Source organism: Symphalangus syndactylus, chromosome 9 (genome assembly GCF_028878055.3).
Source record: "Symphalangus syndactylus isolate Jambi chromosome 9, NHGRI_mSymSyn1-v2.1_pri, whole genome shotgun sequence".
NCBI classification, from domain to species: Eukaryota; Metazoa; Chordata; class Mammalia; order Primates; family Hylobatidae; genus Symphalangus; species Symphalangus syndactylus.
In genome coordinates, this window is record NC_072431.2 from 55,083,892 (window position 1) to 55,108,269 (window position 24,378).

Below are 24,378 nucleotides of genomic sequence, written 5' to 3' on the forward strand. Positions count from 1 at the left end.
CCTCAGCCTCCTGAGGAGCTTGACTATAGGTGTGCGCCACCATGCCAGGTAATTTTTGTATTTTTTGTAGAGACAGGGTTTCACCATGTTGGCCAGGCTGGTCTCAAACTCCTGACCTCAGGTGATCTGCCTGCCTCAGCCTCCCAAAGTGCTAGGATTACAGGCGTGAGCCACCCGGGCAAAAAGTCACCTTAATCACTGTGTTAGTTTTCTATTGCTGCTGGAACAAAATACCACAAACTTAGTAGTGTAAAACAATGTAAAATTCCCATACTGTGTTTGTTATGCTGGTGTCCAGAGAAACTGACTTTGGAGAGAGAAATATGATCTTGTGTAATTATGTTATTTGAATATACATTTAATCCAATAGGCTGCAAGGTTCTCTGAGGTAACCTTCCCTCTGATTATGAATAAGAAGATGAATGAAGCAGGTGCTCCTCTGCAGCTAGGCATGGGAGTGTGGAAGAATTCTACTGTGCCCTGAAAAGAAATCTGCTGTGCTCACAGAACCCACATAATCACATACATCAGGTACTGCACACATAAGCATACCAGAAGAACTCCACCTCACCCTAAAAGAGGCACTTACACTTATCTGTCAACATGGTCTCCTTAGACTCCAGGAATGTGTCCTATATACATGGGACATATTACACAGTTCTTACCTTTCCAGATCCAAAGACTGCCTCTTGGGCGTATCTGATGAGACACTCTTTGCAGAACAAGTGAGCATCTGCGCACTGTGTCAGCTCCTCGAATGGAAATTCCCCATAGCAGCAGCGACACTCAATCAGCTGGCCGTCCTGAAGGCAGTCAAGAAACACACATGAAATGTCCTGCACTTAAGCAGAGGGGGAGCCTTGTCTCCCATCCTCATTTCTCTCCCACCCCGCACACAAATTCTGAGGTAAAGCAACCCATTTTAGGGGCCATAAAACAATGATATGCTGTTTCGTGCTATATAAATCTAGCTCAAGATACTAGCACAATATTAATCCATACCTAAAACAGCGAAGTTTTCATGCTTTTTTTTCTGGTATTCTTTAGAGTAATTCTTTGTATAATAAAGTTATCATATTCAATCCCATGGTGCAAAGGGAACTAGAACATCTGTACTCAGACGCTAATGTGATTATAAAAAGCAAGGATAAGGAGTACGAGAGATGTTACCCAAAAAACTTTCAAAAGTTGAATTTTGTTCTTGTCATAAGGAGTGTGAACGGGTCGTATCCAAGTCTGAGCTTTATGTTAAGGGACTATTGAAGCTATAACTAAAGCAGCAACCTCAAGTAATGTACCAGGCTACTGACTCCTTTTATTAACTATAGCAACTGATCCAATCACCAACTCATTCTTTTTTTTTTTTTTTTTTTTTTTTTTTTTTTTTGAGATGGAGTCTCACTCTGTTGCCCGGGCTGGAGTGCAGTGGCACAATCTTGGCTCACTGCAACCTCCACCTCCCAGGTTCAAGTGATTCTCCCGCTTCAGCCTCCCGAGTAGCGGGGATTACAGGCGCCCGCCACTATGCCCAGCTAATTTTTTGTATTTTTAGTAGATACGGGGTTTCACCATGTTGGCCAGGCTGGTCTCAAACCCCTGACCTCGTGATGTGCCCACCTTGGCCTCCCAAAGTGCTGGCATTACAGGTGTGAGCCACCGCATCCAGCCCCATTCTTTATTTTTAATTTTTATTAGAAATGGGGTGTTGCTATGTTGACCAGGTTAGTCTCAAACTCTGGGGCTCAAGCAATCCTCCCATCTTGGCCTCTCAAAGTGCTGGAATTACAGGCACGAGCCACGGTGCCCAGCCACCAACCCGTTCTTAATATCACATTAGAAAAGGTCAGTAGCGGGGCGTAGTGGCTCACATCTGTTCCTAGCACTCTGGGAGGTTGAGATGGGTGCATCACCTGAGGTCAGGAGTTTGAGACCAGCCTGGTCAACATGGTGAAACCCCATCTCTACTAAAAATACAAAAATTAGCTGGGCATGGTGGCACACAACTGTAGTTCCAGGTACTCGGGAGGCTGAGACAGGAGAATCGCTTGAACCCAGGAGGCAGAGGTTGCAGTGAGCCAAGACTGCGTCACTGCACTTCAGCCTCGGTGACAGGGCAAGACACTGTCTCAAAAAAAAAAAAAAAAAAAAAGAAAACCTCACTGTATGAGCAGCAGACACCATACAGAAACCCATCTTGCCCTGAGGTTAGACATACCTCTTTCTTTTAACTCTAAAGTGATATCTAAGTTGTAAACTTTCCTTTATGAGTCTATCTGATGAATGTCAGGTAATGATTTTTAACAGGAACATCTATTATCTTCCCTTCAGTTCTGATTCAGTGTGGTATAAGAGTGACTATACTAGATCACGTATCTGACTATAACTTGGCTGAACTGCAAACTCAACAAATTAACAGGAGGTTATCCAAAAACAAATTTGCCATCAAAAATGCTGACGAAACATGGTAAGAGAAAACAGCCCATGAAAATGCCCAGAATAAACAAGGTGAGATTGCAAACTACCTTTTGATACTGTTCTTCATTCATCTGTAGGGCAAGCAAAAAGTCTTCATGCTGAAGAACAAAAAAAGCACGCATTCAGACACAAATTTAGTAAAAATGACACTAACCATTTAGTACTTATTTCCATAAACATAACTCCAGTATTGTGATCTCTTCAATTACACAGTTTAGCAGTTCAGAAAGGTTACCTGTGAATAAATTTTAAGTGGATCAGAGAGCTAGAAAATACAGGACAATATTTCTTAAGTATGACTCAAAATGTAGAATAAATAAGGGAAAAGGCTGACACATAAAACACTTTGAATAGCAAAGAATAGCATCAACAAAAACAAAGTGAACAAATAAAAACTAAGTTTGGCCAGGTGGGATGGCTCATGCCTGTAATCCCAGCACTTTGGAAGGCTGAGGTGGGCAGATAACCTGAGATCAGGAGTTTGAGACCAGCCTGACCAACATGGAGAAACCCCATCTCTACTAAAAATACAAAATTAGCTGGGCGTGGTGGCATGCGCCTGTAATCCCAGATACTTGGGAGGCTGAGGCAGGAAGATCACTTGAACCTGGGAGGCAGAGGTTGCAGTGAGCCGAGATCACACCATTGCACTCTAGCCTGGGCAACAAGAGTGAAACTCCGTCTCAAAAAACAAACAAACAAAAACTAAGTTTAACAACAGACTTCGTTGGCAAGGCTGTGTGGTAGTGGGCACCCTCACACATTACTGGTAAGAATGCAAAACAAGACAACCATACTGGTGGGACACTGGCACAGTCATCAATGCCACTTCCAAGAGTCTAGCCCAAAGATGCACCTGGGCAGAAACAGGGAATGATGTATGCACAAACTTATCATGGCACTATTTATAATAGCGAAAACCTGGAAACAACCCTAAACGTCCATCAATAGGGGAATGACTGAATAAACTGTGGTATTACATAAAACGGTATACCAGCCAGTTTCAAAAAGGAAAGAGAAAAATCCCTATGAATTGCTGCAGAGTGACTGCCAGGATGCATGGTTAAATGAAAAATGCAGTCGCAGAAGAGTCTGCCACCATTTGGGATTACATTAAATTATTTATGAGACAAGAGTCTCACTCTGTCGCCCAGGCCGGAGTGCAGTGGTGCGATCTCAGCTCACTGCAGCCTCGACCTCCCAGGCTCAAGAGATCCTCCCACCTCAGCTTCCCGAGTAGCTGAGACTACAGGTGTGAGCTACTACACCTGGTGGCACAGACCTGTAATCCCAGCTACTTGGTCTGCTACTATCTGGATAAGAAAGATGGGTAAATAAAAATACATATATATATTTGCTTTTCCATAAAATAAGGAAAGATAAACCAAAGACTAACAATAATGGTTACATATAAACAAAGTGGGGGGCCAGGTGCAGTGGCTCACGCCTACAATCCCAGCACTTTGGGAGGCCAAGGTGAGGGGATCGCTTGAGGTCAGGAGTTTGAGATCAGCCTGGTCAACATGGCGAAACCCCGTCTCTACTAAAAATACAAAAATTAGCCGAGCATGGTGGCGCGCACCTGTAATCCCAGCTACTCAGGTGGCTGAGGCAGGAGAAGCCCTTAAACCTGGAAGTCAGAGGTTGCAGTGAGCCGAGATCCTGCCACTGCACTACAGCCTGGGTGACAGAGCGAGACTCTGTCTCAAAAAACAAACAAAGTGTGAGAAAGGGACAGGACGAAAGCTAGATATTTCTGAATATTCCTTGTTTTATAGTTTTTATTTCAGAATTAAAATTTTTACAATATTAGATAAAAAAAACCAATTCTCTAAAAGTTCAAAATAAACAGAAAGAAATAACCCCCCCCCCTTTTTCTTTTGAAACAGTCTTGCTTTGTTGCCCAGGCTGGAGTGCAGTGGCATGATTTTGGCTCACTGCAACCAACCTTGACTTCCCAGGTTCAAGCAATTCTTGTGCCTCAGCCTCCCAAGTAGCTGGGATTACAGGTGTGTGCCACCATGCCCAGCTAATTTATTTTTAGTAGAGACGGAGTTTTGCCATGTTGGCCAGGCTGGTCTTGAACTCCTGGCCTCAAGTGATCGCCTGCCTTGGCCTCCCAAAGTGCTGGGATTACATGCATAAGCCACTGTGCCTGGCCAGAAACAAACTTGTTTATCAAGTTAATGGCATAAGCACCAAGGCTTATTTCAAGTGACTTTAAAATATTTTAATTTTATATTCTCAGATATAGTCTGACAAGAATAATGTTATTAATGTTATTAAGAACCAAGACTTTTAGCATCAGAGAAAAGAAAATAAAGTTGGCAGGGCATGGTGGTGTGTGCCTGTAACCCCAAGAATTTGGGCGGCTGAGTTGGGAGGACGGCTTGAGGCCAGAAGTTCAAGACCAGCCTGGACAACATGGGGAAACCCAGGCTCTACAAAAAAAGCCAGGTGTGGTGGTGCACACCTGCAGTCCCAGTTACTCAGGAGGCTGAGGTGGAAGGACTGCTTGAGCCCAGGAGGTTGAAGCAGTAAGCCATGATTGTGTCACTGCACTCCAGCCTAGGTAACAGAGGGAGCCCCTCTGTCAAAAAAGAAAAGAAAAAAAACAAAGAAGACACTTTGGAGAAATTGTTGAGTCCAGGTCCGAGAAAGCAGAAGCTGAAACGGGGTCATCTGACTGTGCCCAAAAGCAAAGATGTTGTCAGAGACTACAGGGGTCGGGCAAGAGAGACCAACTTGAAGGGGCAGCCAATAGTCAGAGATGGGACAATGTGAATATCACCAAGAATAAATGACTACAATGAACTACATTCATCAATTTGCCAATACTTGAAATACTTATCTGATAAGATTGGTGATATCAATGAATGTCATTCTATAACAGATGGATCAAGACAATAAATTCTAATTTCTGCTTAAAATCTAGAATTTTGGTCAAAAATAATCACTTCATTCATTTTTGAGAAAATCCCTGCCAAATACCTAATTTTGAATAATCACAGTTTTTCTGTCACTTTTTTCCAAGTAAAAAGTGGCCAGTGCAGCTGCATTGTGGCTCAATTGCATAAGCGCTTTCCTCATACCTGGATATAAGACAAGCTTCATATCCTGGGATGTGGCAGAAGCACTTTATGAAGACTTCATTTTATTACACAGAATATTGAAAAAGATGTTTTCAAGGGTCAAAATTTGATAAAATAATTTTTACTGCTCTATCAAAGACATTTTCAGGTGAAACTGGCGTGTCTTAAAAATGTAAGTGCATGGTGGTGAAGAAAACAATGATTATGAGGATGGCTCTATGCCACTGGCCTGATTCATGCAAAGGCACCACTGCTTTTGTTCTGCTGGTACAAATTCAATATGGTGAAAAAGCAAATACAGCTGACCTTGATCAACAGAGGTGTGAACTGTGGGGACCCACTTATGTGCTGATTTTCTTCTGCTTCTGCCACCCTGAGACAGCAAAACCAACACACCCCTCCTCCTCAGCCTACTCAACGTGAAGACCATGAAGATAAAGACCTTGTCAAGCTGATCCACACTTCCATTTAATGAATACTAAATATATTTTCCTTATCATTTTCTTAATAACGTTTTCTTTTCTCTAGCTTACCTTATTCTAAGAATACAGCATGTAATACACAAAACATACCAAACGTGTTCATCGACTGTTATGGGTAAGGCTTCCTGTCAACGGTAGGCTGTTCACAGTGAAGTTTTGGGGCAGTCAAACATTATATGCTGACTTTCAACTGCACAGGGGGAAGCACTCCTAACTTTCATGTTGTTCAAGGGTCACTGTAATGTCTTAGCATAGTTATAAGAGGTTTGACCTCGCAGACCCCCCAAGAGAGTCTTGGGAAACCCAGGGATCTCTGGGTCACGCTTTGAAAGCCACTGGTTTAGAAGATACTTATTAAACAACCAATATATACATTCCAGCTGACTTGCACATTTGATACTATATTTAGAAAAATTAAAGAGCGAAATGGAACTGAGGCTGAGGGAGGAGGTGAAATAGATACACTAAGCTCCAATTAAAATTTTCTAACATGAATCTGATTTATGAAATCACAAACATAAGTATTATGACAAAACCCAGGTTTTTTCTTTTAAAAGCTTTGCATATATCCAAATTTATCACTCTGAAGAAAAGGGAAATCTTAAAAGAAACAGTTTTGTACTAACTAAACCCTAAGAGCAAACCAGAATCCCAGAAACACACCCCAAGACCAGAGCACATCTTCCTACCTCTGCCATCTCTTTGATTTTCTGCTCATAGAACTCCTGCTCTTGTTGCACAGCTGGAAGGAGAGCACGTCGGTCATAGGACCTACAATGTCGTCGCTTATTTTCAAGAAAGAACATCCTCTTTTCTATTTTTATGTCACCTAGAAGATATACGACAATGCAAAAGCATGCAGACAACTATGTGTTAGGAATCTGGGCCAGCCATGTCCATTCTTCCCAGCCTCATCCTCCACCTTCTCTCTGACGGTACGTTTCATGACTTCTCTATCACATTCTACCATTTGGGAAGACTGGGCTTCTTACCATTTGCCAACCTACCATCCATTTTTTGACCTTTCTGATTCTTTCCCTCTGTTTATGCTCCAATTGGAAGGCATCTCCTATCCTGTCACTAGTGTACTATGTGAATACGCCACAATTTATTATCTATTTCACTACTGAGGACATTTGGGTTTGCTGTTTTGGGTTAATCTGAATAGTGCTGCTTATAGCCATTTGTTGGTGAATGTATGTCCGCAATTTAGCTGGGAATTGCTAGATCATGCGATAGGCTTACTTCCAGATTTAGAAAATAATGCCAGTTTTCCAAAGTGGTTGTACCAGTTTACACCCTTCCTCCATCAGCCATGCATATGAGTTCCAGTCTCTCCATGTCCTTACCAACACCTATCGGTTTTTAATTTTAGCTATTCTGGTGGGTGCAAATGTGCTGTATGATTTCAACCATTTTTATTTTCAAAGCATTCAAACATACAAGGGGCTGAAGGAATAGTACCTAGATTCACCACAATATGTTATAACATGAGAATAAAAGAGAGCAGAATGACAAATATCAGACATGTAAATGATCTGTTTAGGTTTTGTATTTCTTTCACTGATTTGGCAATTCATGATTTTCTTTTTGGAGACAGAGCCTTGCTCTGTTGCTCAGGCTGGAGTGCAGTGGCACATTCACAGATCACTGCAGCCTCAACTTCTGGGCTCAGGCAATACTCCTGCCTCAGCCTCCTGAGGAGCTGGAACTATACAGGCAGATGCCACCACGCCCAGCTAATTTTTTTGTATTTTTTTTAGAGGTGGGATTTTGCCATGTTGTCCAGGCTGGTCTTAAAGTCCTGGGCTAAAATGATCTAACAGCCTTGGCCTCCCAAAGTGCTGGGATGACAGGTGTGAGTCACAATGCACAGCCAATTTATGTTTTTCTAGAAAACTTTACCTCATTCAGATTTTCAATTTACTCTTGTCTGTTCTTGGTAATCTCTTGATTTTAATATTTACTATCTGGTTCCTAATACATTTTATTTTGATTCTCCTTTTCTCTTGCTCATTCTCATGTTTTTTTTTTTTTTTTTTTTTTTTCGAGACAAGAGTCTCGCTCTGTCGCCCAGGCTGGAGTGCAGTGGCGTGATCTCAGCTCACTGTCAGCTCCACCTCCTGGGTTCATGCCATTCTCCTGCCTCAGCCTCCCGAGTAGCTGGGACTACAGGCGCCCGCCACCAAGCCTGGCTAATTTTTTGTATTTTTAGTAAAGACGGGGTTTCACTGTGTTAGCCAGGATGGTCTTGATCTCCTGACCTCGTGATCTGCCTGACTCGGCCTCCCAAAGTGCCAGGATTACAGGCGTGAGCCACCGCGTCCGGACTCTCATGTTTTTTTAAATTCAAACCTTTTCTTCAGAAAACCAGTTTTTGGGGCCAGGCACAGTGGCTCACGCCTGTAATCCCAGCACTTTGGGAGGCCGAGGAGGGCACATCATCTAAGGTTAGGAGTTCGAGACCAACCTGTCCAACATGGTGAAACCCCCAGGCATGAAGGCGCACACCTGTAATTAATCTCAGCTACTTGTGAGGCTGAGGCAGGAGAATCACTTGAGCTTGGGAAGCAGACTGCGTCCCAAAATTAAAAAACAAAAAACCAGTTTTTGATATTATGAGAATAGAAAAGCACATGGTTAGAGAGTAAGCTTTGAAGCCAGATTCCCAGCTCAGCTACTCGCTAGCTGTGTAACATTTGCCAAGTTACTTAACCTCTCTGTGCTTCACTTTTTTTCTATAAAATAATAATAATGGCACATACATCTCATAAGGCTATTTGAAACATAAATGAATTAATCCATTAAAGCACTTAGAAAAGTGACTGGTACATATTAAGTGCTCAATAAATGTTAATTACTGTAATTATCAATGCTACAAATTAAAAAATTTTTCACCTATTATTTCTTTCGTCTTTACTCAGTTCTTTTTGTAGTTTATTATGTTAAAGTAATAAGATTTATTTTCAGTCATTTTAAAAAATAAATGCAATTGGCCGGGTGCGGTGGCTCACGCCTGTAATCCCAGCACTTTGGGATGCTGAGGCGGGCAGATCACGAGGTCAGGAGATCGAGACTATCCTGGCTAACACGGTGAAATCCCGTCTCTACTAAAAATACAAAAAATTAGCTGGGCTTGGTGGTGGGTGCTTGTATTCCCAGCTACTCGGGAGGCTGAGGTAGAATGGTGTGAACCCAGGAGGCGGAGCTTGCAGTGAGCTGAGACTGCGCCACTGCACTCCAGCCTGGGCAACAGAGCGAGACTCCATCTCAAAAAAATAAAAAATAAAAAAAAAATGCAATTAAGTCTACAAACTTCCCTCTAATGTATTTTCCTGCACGACCATAAAAAGGACAGAGAAGAGAGAACCCTGTCTCACTCTTTGAGTCAAGCAATTATAGCCCAAAGAGCAGTGCTTAGATGGAAAACAAACTGAAAAGGAGAAAAATGGGATGCCTGGAACAGATGAGGGATTCTTAGCCTGTGTCCTTATAAAAAGCTGTTGAAACAGGCTAAGTGTGAGTCATAAACATTAAACTACCAACATAAATCAAATGTTATTTTCTATCTCATGCTTCCAGGGTCCTTGAAGATTATCTGATAAGTAAAATTAAAGAATCAGCATCTAAATTAAAGTGCTATACCTAAAACAAGAGACTGAATCAAATAAAATGAAGTTAACAGGGGAAAATGTGAGATGCAGCAAAACTGAGACAGGTTTATGACCTGACAGCAATGTGGGTGAAAAGAGCAAGGCTGAATGTGAGCAGACCTCATGTGGAGTATGTCTCGTCTTCTACACCCTAACATTCAAAGAGATCCTGACAAGCTAGACAAGGGCACACAAGGAAGGGGAGAAGGGCAGTCAGGCTGACGAAGGGGCAACAGCCAGAATCTCTCTCCACAGGCAAGAACTACAACCATGGCAGGACATTTCAGGAAGCACATGCTGACAAACATAAAGGAAGAACTGTCTAAAAGAGCTGACCAACAAGGGAGTCGACTATCTTGCAAAGTAGCACTTTCTCCACCACTGAAGTCAGAAACAAACGCTGTATGGCTACGTACAAGGATGCCTGTTCTGAACTCTGGGTAAATTTGGCTGAATGAAAAACCACCTGCACACTGTCCCTAGTTCTACATTCTGCCACAGGCCAGGGAGAATGTCATATCAGCAGAGCACTGCTCCACAGACTGGCTTAGGAACCTCCGGAGTCGTAGCCTAAGGGATTTTCTTTTAGATCTTGAAAAGTTCATAGTAAATACAAATACTTTCCAGCTTTATAGTTACCTGAGTTTCCACTTAGTCATACCTGAAATCAAGTGTGGTAATTAAGTACACATGTAACAGAAAGGGATGATCTCTAGAAAAGCTGTAGTAAACTCCCTTACTGGGTGGAAGCAACTCAGATAAAATCTGAGTTGTTATAAAACTCAAATTTACATTTTTGGGGATCAGACCTGAAGTAACCTATTCAAAAGGGTTTTCAGCAGTTATTTCATCAATAAGAATGACAGAATTTTGGAGAAACATATGGCTATTAGCCATTCTCTCAGTTGCATAAGTGACCCTCTGCAGTAAGCCCTCATTCATAGGTCTGGGTAGTTTTCACCTAATAACACAGCCAATTCTCATCAAACCTTCAAGACCAGTTTTTTCCCCCAAGCTTAACAGCATATTCAAAGGAATTTTCTAACACCACACAAAATTTTCCTGTCATGGTTTATCTTAAGTAGGAAGAAGGAAGCCAACAAGTGCAGCCACTTTCTAAAATTTTTGATGTGCTGAGAAAATACTTCCTGTCGGTCACTCCTTGGCCTGGCCAGATGCTCGGCAGACACCTGTAGCACGGCTTCCTTCACTGACTGTGAACAAGAAAAGGTACAGTGTTGCAGCTACACACTGCCAGCAACACAGTTTGCATTACCTTGTTCAAACTTGAAATCAATGTAAGAATACTGGTTCATTTGTTTTCTCTTCTTCCTTTTTCCACTGGTTTCTGGTGATAGCTCCTGCCATTTTTTAATGGCATCAGACAAGGCCTAACAATTGAGAAAAGGAAAGGTTACTTCTGTAAATGGAAAATAAGAATACATGAGACAGGCAATCCCCGAATGCCATTTTAACACAGTTTCAGCTTTCTTCCCAGCATGGCTAACAATAGGTAGTGGCGGCTGGGTGCGGTGGCTCACGCCTGTAATCCCAACACTTTGGGAGGCCAAGGCGGGCAGATCTCTTGAGGTCAGGAGTTCGAGACCAGTCTGGCCAACATGGTGAAACCCTGTCTGTACTAAAAATACAAAAATTAGCTGGGCATGGTGGCGCACGCCTGTAATCACAGCTAGTCAGGAGGCTGCGGCAGGAGAATTGCTTGAACCCGGGAGGCAGAGGTCGCAGTGAGCCAAGACTGCACCACTGCACTCCAGCCTGGGCGACAGAGTGAGACTGTCTCAAAAAAAAAAAAAAAAAAAAAACAGGCAGTGGTAAAATAAATAGGCAGCATTACTTTATTTTCATTTTCTCTGACTTTCATAACTGGTACAGTGGTGGACGCAACACACTTACTGACAGATTAAAGACTAGGGAAAAGAAAAGCTGTTGGCTGGGTGCAGCAGCTCACACCTGTAATCCTAGCACTGTGGGAGGCTGATGGGGGTGGATTGCTTGAGCTTAGGTGTTCAAGGCTAGCCTGGGCAACATGGGGACACAACATCTCTACTAAAAATACAAAAACATAGCTGGGTGTGGTGGTCCACAGCTGTGGTCCCAGGTACTCAGAGGCTAAGATAGGACAATCACTTGAGCCTGAGAGGCAGGGTTGCAATGAGCCATGATTGCGCCACCGCACTCGATCCTGGGTAACACAGGAGACCCTGTCTCAAACAAAACAAAACTGTCCAAGCTGTCCTTGAATAAGTACAGGTTAAATCACATGACAATGGGCTGGTGAGTCCCATTCTGCAGGCAAATCTTCCATGTTGTTTCTCTGGTCAATGCTCCTCTTTACTCTCCCCTAACCTGCTTCCCCCACGCTCTTCTCTGCGTGCACCTATATCCACCCCACCCTTCGACAGGATGCAGGAGTTCAAAATCCTTCTACTGGTGAGGATCCCTTTTCTTTCCTACCTTCAGCTTTTCCCTGTTAGATTTTCCTTATCAGGATTTAAATGTGTTCAAGTCAGGGCAGGCGCGGTGGCTCACGCCTGTAATCCCAGCACTTTGGGAGGCCAAGGCAGTTGGATCACCTGAGGTCAGGTGTTCGAGACCAGCCTGGACAACACGGCAAAACCCCGTCTCTACTAAACATACAAAAAATTAGCTGGACGTGGTGGCATGCGCCTATAATCCCAGCTACTTGGGAGGCTGAGGCAGGAGAATTGGTCAACCTGGAAAGCGGAGGTTGCAGTGAGCTGAGATCACGCCATTGTACTCCAGCCTAGGCGACAGAGTGTGACTCTGTCTAAAAAAAAAAAAAAAAGTGCTCAAGTCTGCCATCCTAAAATAGAAGGGAGAAGGGGTACCTGATTTGAACAGGAAGGAGGGGTGTGTGAGGTAGGGCCATTCTGCCTGGAAGAGAAGAAAGAAGAGTGGGAGCCTTTCAGGAAAACTGGGTGGGACTCCTGACTGTGGCAGGGGATAGGAGGCCTTGGGGCTCATGTCCTGTGGCTACGCTGTTAGGGTGCAGGGCAGGCTAGGGTCACAGTCTGGCAGCAATGAGAAGGGGGGTGGCTATGAGGCAGTGTTTGTCTGAAACTCCTGCTGAAACTTAATCCCCAGTGTGGCAGTGTTGAGAAGGTGATCTCATCTCTCTTTCAACGCCAGCCCCTCTTTCTTCTCCTCCTCTTTGTAGAGAAACTTATCAGAGGAGTTGTTTATCTGCTGTTTTACCACCTCACCCTTATGACCACAAGCTTTCCAGCTGTCTCTAATTTGGCATCTACCCTGTCTTTGCACTTACTAATCTATGCTTATTATTGAGTGGCCAAGTCTACAATTCTACCATCTACATTTTAGTCTTCATTTTGCACAAACTCTTAGCAGTATTTAATAACAGGCTGGACATGGTGACATCCTAGTGCTTTAGAAGGTTGAGGTGGGAGGACAGCCTGAGGCCAGGAGTTCAAGACCAGCCTGCACAATCTATCAAGACCCCATTTCTACAAAAAATAAAATAGAAAGATCACCAGGTGTGGTGGTGTGCACCTGTACTCCTAGCTACATGGGAAGCTGAGGCAGGAAGATGGCTTGAGCCCAGAAGGTCAAGGTTGCAATAAGCCATGATTGGGCCACTGTACTCCAGCCTGGGTGACAGAGAGAGACCCTGTTTCTAAACAAGAATAACCATGATGATGATGATAATAATACAGACTGCTCCAGTCTCTCAACTTCCTCCTTCCTGTCTGCCTGCCTCCTCCGCTTGGTCTTTACATGTCAGGAGTCCTCTCTTCTCACCTGGTATCGCTGGGTACCCCATCCTGGCTGGTGAGATTTTCCATATGCTGATGACTCTCAAAGTCCTATCACCATAAAACCCAAGGAGATACAAAAAAAAAAAAAAAAAAAAAAAAAAATCCTATCTACAGTCTGTATTTTCCAAACTTTCTAGTCCATTCAACCTCCCAATGAATTATTTTTACTCAGATGTCTCACAGGCCCTTCTCAGCACATTGGCAACCAACGTTTCCCAGACTGAATTCATGATTATTTCCCTCCAAAGCAGATGTTTATACTAGTTCTCACCCCAATAAATGACACTAACATCTTCCACAACCCCTTTCACCAAACTCCTACTTGGGTCTGTGATTAAATGTCCCTTGCTCAGGGAGGCCCTTCTGGAGACCTTTGGTCTACCTTAGGTTGCCTCCTGAATTACCCTTTCAAAGCCTCTCTATTTTTCTTTCAGTCTTTTTTCTGGCCGGGCGCGGTGGCTCATGTCGGTAATCCCAGCACTTTGGGAGGCTGAGGTGGGTGGATCATCTGAGGTCAGGAGTTGCTGACCAGCTTGGCCAAAATGGTGAAACCCCATCTTTACTAAAAATACCAGCCAGGCGTGGTGGTGAGCATCTATAGTCCCAGCTACTTAGGAGGCTGAGACAGAAGAATCGCTTGAACTGGGGAGGCAGAGGCTGCAGTGAGCCGAGATCACGCCACTGCACTCCAGCCTGGGCAAAAAAAAAAAAAAAAAAAGGCGGAAGGGGCTTGGCCTAGACCTCAGCATGACAGCATGAGCCACAGTCCTTGGCTTGGTTCTTCCCTTCCTACAGGTAAGACCCAATGAGTATTTTAACCATTACGATAACTCCACGTTTGTCCTTTGGACAAAAGAAACATCACAGTGTTTGCTGAGAATCACAAGAATTTCAGTAGAATAGAATTTAATGGCAGTAAGAGCGACCGAGAGGAGTAAGCCAAGGTCTCTGCTGGTGCATGCACTCCTGTTCTGGCCACAGCTACAAAGCAGGCACCATGTGCTGTCCTTCACGGAAGACGTCTGTGTTACCCACCACAAACCAGCACCCTTCTCACCCTTAACCAAGGCCTTTAAGTGCTATCTATTTTAGGATCCTTGGGGGGAGAACGCTGGGAGCTGTCAGTAGCTGCCCATTCTCTTGTGAGGGGGCACTGCTGTGTTCTCGGACTCTTTACAGACCTTACGTCCTGTCACTGATAACTGGGCCACCTGGGGGATGGATGGTCATGTGACTTGTCCCAAGCCGGAAAGCCAATCAGGAAGGAGCAGGATTAGAACGCATCTTTCATACTCCTGCATTCCACAGTAGAATGTATTACCCTCCATGTTTTTATGGTCAAACCAGAACTTCTCTGCTTCTCATCTATCTATTATTTCTTTTCATTTAGTCCGTCACGATCAGCAAATACCTATCTATTTATCTTCACCCTAATAAATTTCTTATCAATCATAAACCATCCCAATTTCCACAAGCTGAACTGTTCATTCTGTTATCATGGGAAAATGTAGTTAAGAGGTGTGACCCCAACAGGAAGACCAAGTAGAGTACCTTGCGGGTGATCGCATAGTGTCCTTTGAGCTCGTGCAGGGCCCACTTGATGTCCTGACTACTGAGCACTTTGAAGTCGGCCATGAGGAGGTCAGCAGCTTGGATGAAGCAGCGCTGGTCAAGAGGAGTCAATTTAGAATAGTCAAAAAAGTCTATTTTAGGCAACTGAAATGAGAGAGAAGCATAAAATCAGAGGCCAGGCAGTACATTTCCCATGTAGGGGAAATCATTTTAAGAATTACATGTGTAGAAAAGAATAACATTTGTTCTAATTACTCTATAAGGAAGTTACCAGCCCTGTAAGAGAGATGAGAAAATGGTGGCTCAGAGAGGTTAAACAAACCTGTCTGGAGCCAACAGACTAGTTTTACTAGTAAAGAAGTATAGTTGGGGATTTAAACCAATCTTACAGCCATCTTCTTTCCATAACATATTTACAAACAACTATTTTTTTTCTATTATAGAATATGTAAGAGAGATAGTCAAAGAATCTATGGGGAGTTGGAAGATCAAGCAACAGATCTTAATAAAGTTAGTCCTCAACCATACTTTACCATATAACAAACTAAATGCCAGTTTAGATCACAAATAATGACAATGATTAAAGTTTTTAAAAACTAAGCTGTTTACATATTGATATGAGATCTGGTTAAACAGATGTATAGTATACACTATACAAATCTCACGTCAAAAGAAAAAAGATATTCAACTCTGGGTAATGATCTGCATGCTGAAGTATTTACAGGGAAGTGTACTGATGTTTTTGCAATCTACTTTGAAATGCATTATCATGAAATGAAACATAACAAAGATGTGCTGATGAATAGACAGAGGACATATGTATGACAAAGAGGATACAGTAAACTGTTAACTTTTTAGTAGCACCAGTGGTAGGCATATAGGTGATCAACGTAAAATATTTCAATTTTTCTGTAGGTTTGAAAATTTTCATAATAAAATGTTAAAGAGTTTTGGCCAATTATTGTTTTGCTTTAGGAATTTGCTTTGTAGGATTAAAGATATGGAGGATTCGTTCAATTCTTTGTGGGAAAAGGAAGATAAGAATTACAAGGACAGACAGAAGTTAAAGACAGAATTCAAAGTGGCTCAGACTGGGAGATCGCACTGAAGTATAGATGTATTCTGAAATCCCATGTCCCTCTGCTAGTCTTTAAAAACTTGTCCCAACAAAGCACTTTCTTCCCACAGAGATAACAACAACAACAACAACAACAACAAAGCAGAGCATTTCCAGGCAGCGACTGCAAAACAAGAACATGACACTTGCCTTTGTCTCATCTTGGCTGGCCAGCAGACTGCTACTGGGATTTATAATGATTCTATCTTCTCTCTTTGGATAATCTGGGTTTTCCAGAAGAAAATTACAAAGCCTGCAAAAACAAATGATGTTACTTTCATACTGCTTCCAAATCCCACTGCTTCAAATGCAATGTTTGAAGAATATAGTCCTTAGTCACACATTACAACTGGCCTATCAAGAAATTAAGATGTTTGTAGCCCAGAAAAACTAAACAAACAAACAAACAACTGCACTGAATTCCTATCTTTGTGAAAGATAAAAATTTAAAAAGCAATGAACATACTGATTAAGGCAAACTCCTCCAAAGTTTATGTATCAATTGGGTGTTAATGTAATAAAGTCACTGAAACTATTATTGGTTAAACTACGAAATTAGAAAATTTATAAGAAAAGTAGCTACTCTGTCAAGAAAACTATGAACAAGTAAGAAGTGGAAAACTGTGTATTCACGTTTACAATAAAAAACAGTCTGCTAAGCGATGTAATAAATAAATGAAATATAAAAGACCTTTTGTTAATTCATTAATACTTTTTATACCCCTGTGGTAACATAAATCTCTATGGTAATATAAAGCTCTATGAGCCACAGAGTTACACTCGGTTTATTTAGCTAGCTGTTAAGCTAGACTGATGAATAGATCATGTTTTCCTATGAACAGACTCTCTTCACACCAAACCCATTAGCTTTGTCTATTATCAGCATGAAATACTTCCAAAGTAAGGATATACAGAGTGAGGTAACACACATTGATGTATCACCACCAGACCTAACAAATGTTAACTATCCAGGCTCTTCACAGTCAAATCAGACAACCACCTTGGAACAACTGCACAGTAGTGAAGACAGGGTGGGTGGGGTACAGCTCTAGCCACATTCAGTAGCAAGGAAGCTTCTTTGCTTGGAGGGTAATGGGGACTTCCCCTTTTCTCTTTCTCTTGCTCCAGTAGATTCCTAAGATGATCTCCTAGGTGCTATACCTGCAATTCTCACACACTTCCCTTTCTACTGGTTCTCTTTTGCCAGATGTCAATAGTAGAACAGGAGGTCTGGCAGAAAGACGGCAGAGAAAAAGTGCCCAGCTCTGGCTCCTTTTCTCACCCAGGTGCCAATGTTTGGGGACTGGTTTGGAGAGGTTCGATTATTCTGCAGCCCCCGCCGGGGACCCATGTCAAAGCCTTCTCCCTCATCCTGACATCTCAATGCATTTCCCTTCCGTTCCTTCCAGGAGTCCCATATACTTTTCATCTCTAAGCTCCCCCCTTCCCTACCACCACAGCCTGCCCATTCCACGGAACACAACGCCAGAGGCCCAAAGAGAGGAAAAAAAGCAGGAAACTCCTCCTATTACAGAGGGCGACAAGAATTCAGAGTACATTTTCCTTTAAAACCATTGTCATCAGTGGTAATTCTCCATCCTAGAATTCACTGGTGTGTACTGGAGTTATGCAAACCTTTGAAGGCTGACCTGAGAATTAGCCACCAGCAAAAATCCCATCTGTAGGGAAAGGCCTGAGTTCCAGACAACTCATTACATGTGCATATTTGACGTGGTGACAAACCAAACACGGACTGGCTTTAATATGGTCTGTTTTTACGTGTTTTCTCAAGTACATGATACATAAGTACACCTCTACATGAAATACAGGTGGAACGATAGATATGATTTCTTGAAAAAACAAACATGTTTGAGAGGTTCATCTCTCCCCAATTCATTTTATATTTTCAACCATATTAAGAACTTCAAATACTGAAATGCTACAGATATGAAGTTCCACACGGCAGAAATCAGAAGCTCTCACTATAAACTGTCAAAATTCATTTCTAGTTTAACCCCTTCATTATGCTTACCAAAAGAACTCTTCTGCAAGTTAAGTGACATTTGAAAGCACAGAAAATGAAGGACAAAGTTTTTCTTCTACAGAAACAAGTGGTAGCCTCTGTTCTAATATCTGCACCCTGGGGCAAAAGCAGTGGGGAAGCCTGTCGGACTTCAATCTGCCCACCTCTTCATATGACCTCATGCTTCAGCTGATCTGACATGCTAACGGTTCCAGAGAAGGCACTCCTACAAAGTAAGCCAGGCTAGTACTCCAACCTTTCAACCCTTAGATAGTTGTTGCTGCCTTCATCCAACTGAAGTTGACCACATGTGAGTGAAAGGTCTAAGTTAATCAGCCAGAGTAGATTACCTGCCATGTGGTTCTCTAATGAATAGGCCCTTCCTGCTTAAAATGGCCAGATGGTTCCATCCAAAAGCCATTTAAAGACATACATAAAGTAACTGAGACTGAGCTACAACAAAATCCCAGCCTGTTCAACTCAGCTTTGGGCCTTATTTCCAGTTTCCATTAACATTTTAGGTTAGTTGTGGAATTAACATTGTCCTAGGAGTCCAGAGACTAATGGAAAGGAAAGCAGTGTCAGGAAAACAAGATTGGCTTGAAAAGATGCAATACAATGACTGCACATTCCCTTGCTTTTTGGATTTCATGAGAATTTTAATGTGCTTAAGGATCAATGTTTGTTTCTGAGTGACACAAAAAGCACAGAGGGTCTGCAAGTCCCTAAAAATAAGTACACCTGTGAGACTCAGGAAGTAGGAGAACAGAACTGTAAGAGAAGGTGTCAATTTGATTACATTTTAGTGATTTTTATAGACAATCTTGAAGATATATTTAAACATGATGTTCATTTGCAGAAGGAGAGAAAAACATTGAAGTATACTCAATTTCTATGAGGTTAAATTGTTAAAAAATACTACAACATGGTATCTGGTATTCAAATCATTGTTCTATAAATGAGCTAAGTTTACACTTTTCTCTATCATTTACATTTTCTGTAATGAACAAACCACAAACCTGTATTACATTTCATAACCAGGAAAACATTAACCAAAAAAAAAAAAAAAAAAAAGGAATTCAAAGAGAAAAGTAAACAATTCACACGCAAGGGAAATACAATTAGTAAACAAATATACGAAAAACACAGCCAATTAGCAAAGAAATGTCACTTATGCTACTTTATGCCTACCCTAGTTAACTACAAAAAATAACATCATAACTCAGTATTGTCGAAGAGCTGTTAAAGCAATTCACACATATAAGTTGCTTTTTAGGTGAGTAGAAGCCTACAAGAAAGTTTTCATTGTAAAAATGTACTCATTGCTGCTCAATTTTCCCATAAACCTAAAACTGCTCTAAAAAATAAAGCTTAGTAATTAAAAAAAAAATGTAGTTATTATCATGCCACTTAGAAACCCAAAAAGAAAGTATTTTAAAAGCTTAGGAGGGGAAAAAAATCTCCAACAAACAATTCTGCTGGAAGACACAAACACAGCCAATAGGAAGGTGGATGCCAGGGCGTGGGGCAAGTAGAGTTCAGGAGACAAGCAGGAGAATGTTCACAGCTACATTATTTGTGACAGTCAGAACTCAAATGCCTATCAGAAGTAGATGGAAAATTTCATTACTAAGTGATATAAATGGAATAACACTTAGCAATGGAAAATATATAAACTGTGGTTCTACCCCGCACAAATAAACCTAACATAATGCTGAGTGAAAAGAAATCAGACTCAAAAGACCACAGACTATACAAAATCTTTATGTACTGTTCAAAAAGGATAGCAACGTTCTATTTCTTGAAGATTTCTGGGTTGTGGTTACATAAATGTTTGGTTTGTGATAAATTATTGAGCTGTGCATCTTTATTTCGTTCATTTTTCTTTATCTATATTATATTCTACAATAACCAAGTTTAAAAACTATACACAATAAAGAATATGTGGAAAGGCTTCAGAAGAGTGAGTAACTGGCATGTAAATAACAAAATAGCTTTCTTTCCTCACTGTACGGAAGGTTAAATACCCAGGTAGAGTCTCTCATTGAAAAATAAAAAATGCTTTAAGAGTTTGGGTAATCCAAGCCGGGTGAGGTAACACATGCCTGTAATCCCAGCTATTCGGGACGCTGAGGCAGGAAAATCACCTGAACCTGGGAGGCGAAGGTTGCAGTGAGCTGAGATCATGCCATTGCACTCCAGCTTGGACGACAAGGGCAAAACTCTCTCTCAAATAAATAAATAAAAGGTTTGCTGGGCACGGTGGCTCACGTCTCCCAGCACTTTGGGAGGCTGAGGCAGGGGGATAACTTGAGGTCAGGAGTTCAAGACAAGCCTGGCCAACATGGTGAAACCCCATCTCTACTAAAAATACAAAAATTAGCTGGGCGGTGGGCACCTGTAATCCAAGCTACTCAGGAGGCTGAGGCAGAAGAATCGCTTGAACCCAGGAGACGGAGGTTGCAGTGAGCCAGGATCGCGCCACTGCACTCCAGCCTGGGCAAGAGAGTGAGACTTCGTCTCAAAAAAAAAAAAAAAAAAAGAGTTTGTGTAATCCAAAAACTTCGACAGGAATCTAAAGTCGTTTCAAACTGATACTGCCCTTGGGGACTTGAAAGAGGCAACAGCGATAATCTCTAAAGAAACCAACTCTATCAAGAACTCAAGACATGAGCTTAGAGTAAAATTTAGAAAATACACAAGAAAACGAGGCACCATGGGAGCTAGCAGGAAGAAGAGAATATGATTCCCGAGAACTTAACACATCAGAACAATCAAACTCACAAAGAAGCTATGTTTATTGGTTAAAGAAATTTAAACAAGATTAAAAATACAGGCAAAGAGCAAAACTCTAGGAAAATAACCAAGAGAATTAAAAGCTAAAATTTTGTAACTGATTACCAGTAACACAGTGGATGAGTTAAAAGGAGATTACACTGTACTGAAGAGAAATTTGTGGGCTAGAAGACACCTCTGAAGAAATCATCCATAATGCATCTCAGAGACAAAGAGGTGGACTTAGAGACAAGGAGATTGTGGGAGAAGAGTTACAGAAGACAGGAAACAGCTACAAAATTTCCAGAACTGACCAACATCACCAATCTATGGCCTGGTAGTGTATACTCTTAATGGCTTTGCCTTACTGAGAAGCATGTTAAGTAAAATTGATAAAGATTAAGGGAAGGCCAGGTGCAGTGGCTCACACCTGCAATCCCAGCACTTTGGGAGGCCGAGGTAGGTGGATCACCTGAGGTCAGGAGTTCAAGACTAGCCTGGCCAACATAGGGAAACTGTCTCTACTAAAAACACAAAAATTAGCCAGACGTGATGGCCCATGCCTGTCATCTCAGCTACTTGGGAGGCTGAGGCAGGAGAATCACTTGAACCTGGGAGGCGGAGGCTGCAGTGAGCTGAGATCACACCACTGCACTCTAGCCTAGGTGACAGAGTGAGACTCCGTCTCAAAATAAATAAATATATAAATAAATAAATATTTTTTTAATATATTTATATATATATATATATTTATATATATATAAATCTGATGACAGTGGTTGCCTCTGTACAGAGATGGGATCAGACAAGGCCACTAATGGCTCCAACAGTGTCATTGTACAAATTAGAAAAAAGTACCTACATTGGGCTAAGCACTTGGAAAGGGGCCCTTCCTTCTCAGACTTGGCAGGGAAGAAGCTCACCTGCAACCTTGACTGAGAACTACAGCATAAGATACGAACTTTGAGGACAGGTGTTTAGTGAACTGTCTATTTTGTTTAAATTTACCACCAGGCTGGGCACGGTGGCTCATGGCTGTAATCCCAGCACTTTGGGAGGCTGAGGCGAGCAGATCACGAGGTCAGGGTTTTAAGACCAGCCTGACCAACATGATGAAACCGTCTCTACTAAAATACAAAAATTAGCCAGGCATGGTGGAGTACGCCTGTAACGCCAGCTACGCAGGAGACTGAGGCAGGAGAATCGCTTGGACCCGGGAGGCGGAGATTGCTGTGAGCCAAGATTGCACCACTGCACTCTAACCTGGGCAACAGAATAAGACTCTGTCTCCAAAAAAAAAAAAAATTTACAATTATTTCACCTCTGCAGATCAGAAGGAGGGGAAAGAGTATATTTTTCATTTTACATTCTTCAGGAAAACTTATTTTTTTAACAAGCATATTCACCACTTATAAAATTTTTTTTTAAAATAGAGACAAGGTCCCACTCTGTCTCCCAGGCTGGAGTGCAGTAGCATAATATAGCTCACTGCAGCCTTGAATTCCTGCACTCAGGCAATCCTCTTGCCTCAGCCTCCCAAAGTGCCAGAATTAAAGGTGTGAACCATGTGTCTGGCCCATATTTATCCCTTTTATAATGAAAATTAAGAAATGTGGCCAGGAGCGGTGGCTCACACCTGTAATCCCAGAACTTTGGGAGGTCGAGGCGGGCAGATCACGAGGTCAGGAGATCGAGACCATCCTGGCTAACATGGTGAAACCCCGTCTCTACTAAAAATACACAAAATTAGCCGGGTGTGGTGGCAGGCACCTGTAGTCCCAGCTACTCGGGAGGCTGAGGCAGGAGAATGGCGTGAACTTGGGAGGCGGAGCTTGCAGTGAGCTGAGATCGCACCACTGGACTCCAGCCTGGGCGACAGAGCGAGACTCCATCTCAAGAAAAAAAAAAAAAATGCTTCCACGTATTTCTCCAAACAGACAGAGTGGCTGCAGAACATTTTGTTACAATTATAGGGAAGAAAATGTCTTAACATCTTGACTAAAACACAGACAGTATCAATGCTTAGAAACAACTCAGTATCATAATTCTATAACCACGCAGTATTCCATAAAATCCAGAAAACAGTCTGTATATCACTAATGTCAGAACGAACAAGGTCATTAAAAAAGACATAATGCCAAGTGAAATAAGCCAGTCAGAAAAGAACAAACACGAGGCCCCTGATAGTAGCCAAATCCATGTAGAAAGAAAGTAGGATGGTGGGTGCCACTGGCTTGGGAAGGGGATGGGGAGTGAGTGTTTAATGGGGACAGAGTTTCAGTTTGAGAAGATGAAAGAGTTCTGAAGATGGATGGTGGTGATAGTTGCATAATAATGTGAATTTACTTAACAACACCAAATTGTATATTTAAAAATGATTAAAATGGTAAATTTTTTATTACATATATTTTACCACCACCACCACCACCACAAAAAAAGCATGGCAGTATACTTACACATTCAGATCGTAATAATTCTTAAAATGAATTATTTCCTCAATAAACCCATTTGCTACATCTGGAAATCTTGCTTCCTAGAAACAAATAAGAACATAATTTATATTTCACTCACTAGAATGGTTTCAAATGGCAATACAAAACAGATGGCAAAAAGTATAATAAAATGACTAAAGACTAGAAAAGGTCTGTGAAGCAAGTCTATGTGTGTCTTCAAATTCAACACTAGTTCCCAGATTCATCTGTCTACCTAGAAGATGAGGTCTAGAAAGGTCTTGAGAGATCTGGTTCTCTGTCCCCATTTTACAGATCCATTCTTCATTGCTTCAACAAATATTGAGCATCTCTGTCTAGACAAAGGGAATCCAAACACAAATAAGTTACAATCTCATGCCAGCCCTCAAGCAGCACACAACCTAGTGGCTAGATAAAAACACGTGGGTGGCTGGGAGCACTGGCTCATGCCTATGATCGAAGCACTTTGGAAGGTAGAGGCAGGCAGATCACCTGTCAGGAGTTCAAAACCAGCCTGGCCAACATGATGAAACCCCATCTCTACTAAAAAAATACAAAAATGAGCCAGACGTGGTGGTATGCGCCTGTGATCCCAGCTACTGGGGAGGCTGAGACAGGAGAATCGCTTGAACCCAGGAGGCGGAGGTTGCAGTGAGCTGAGATCGCACCACTGTACCCCAGCCTGGGTGACGGAGTGAGACTCGGTCTCAAAAAAAAAAAACCCAAAAACCAAAAACAAAACAAAAAAACCCCGCCTGGGTAAAGTAGGGTTAACAGACTTGTTTGAAGGCAAACAGTGGCTACTGGATGTAACACCTTTTTTTTGTTGTTGTTGAGACAGTCTCACTCTGTTGCCCAGGCTGGAGTGCAGTGGCTCGATCTCGACTCACTGCAAGCTCC

The 24,378-nt window shown here is 42.1% G+C and overlaps 1 protein-coding gene across 13 annotated transcripts in view; it reads right to left on the reverse strand.

Annotated features, from left to right (window-relative positions):
• Positions 1–24,378, reverse strand: part of LOC129489529 (E3 ubiquitin-protein ligase RNF216) — a 166,081-nt gene that overhangs the window by 99,010 nt on the left and 42,693 nt on the right. For all 13 annotated transcript variants that reach the window (XM_055292245.1, XM_055292243.1, XM_063646060.1 and 10 more), the window contains 7 exons: positions 23,464–23,540; positions 16,360–16,462; positions 15,072–15,236; positions 10,979–11,093; positions 6,739–6,878; positions 2,523–2,573; positions 666–803 (listed from right to left, as the gene is read on the reverse strand). In XM_055292245.1, coding sequence (XP_055148220.1) covers positions 666–803; positions 2,523–2,573; positions 6,739–6,878; positions 10,979–11,093; positions 15,072–15,236; positions 16,360–16,462; positions 23,464–23,540 — 789 coding nt within the window. The remainder of the gene's footprint in view (positions 1–665; positions 804–2,522; positions 2,574–6,738; positions 6,879–10,978; positions 11,094–15,071; positions 15,237–16,359; positions 16,463–23,463; positions 23,541–24,378) is intronic.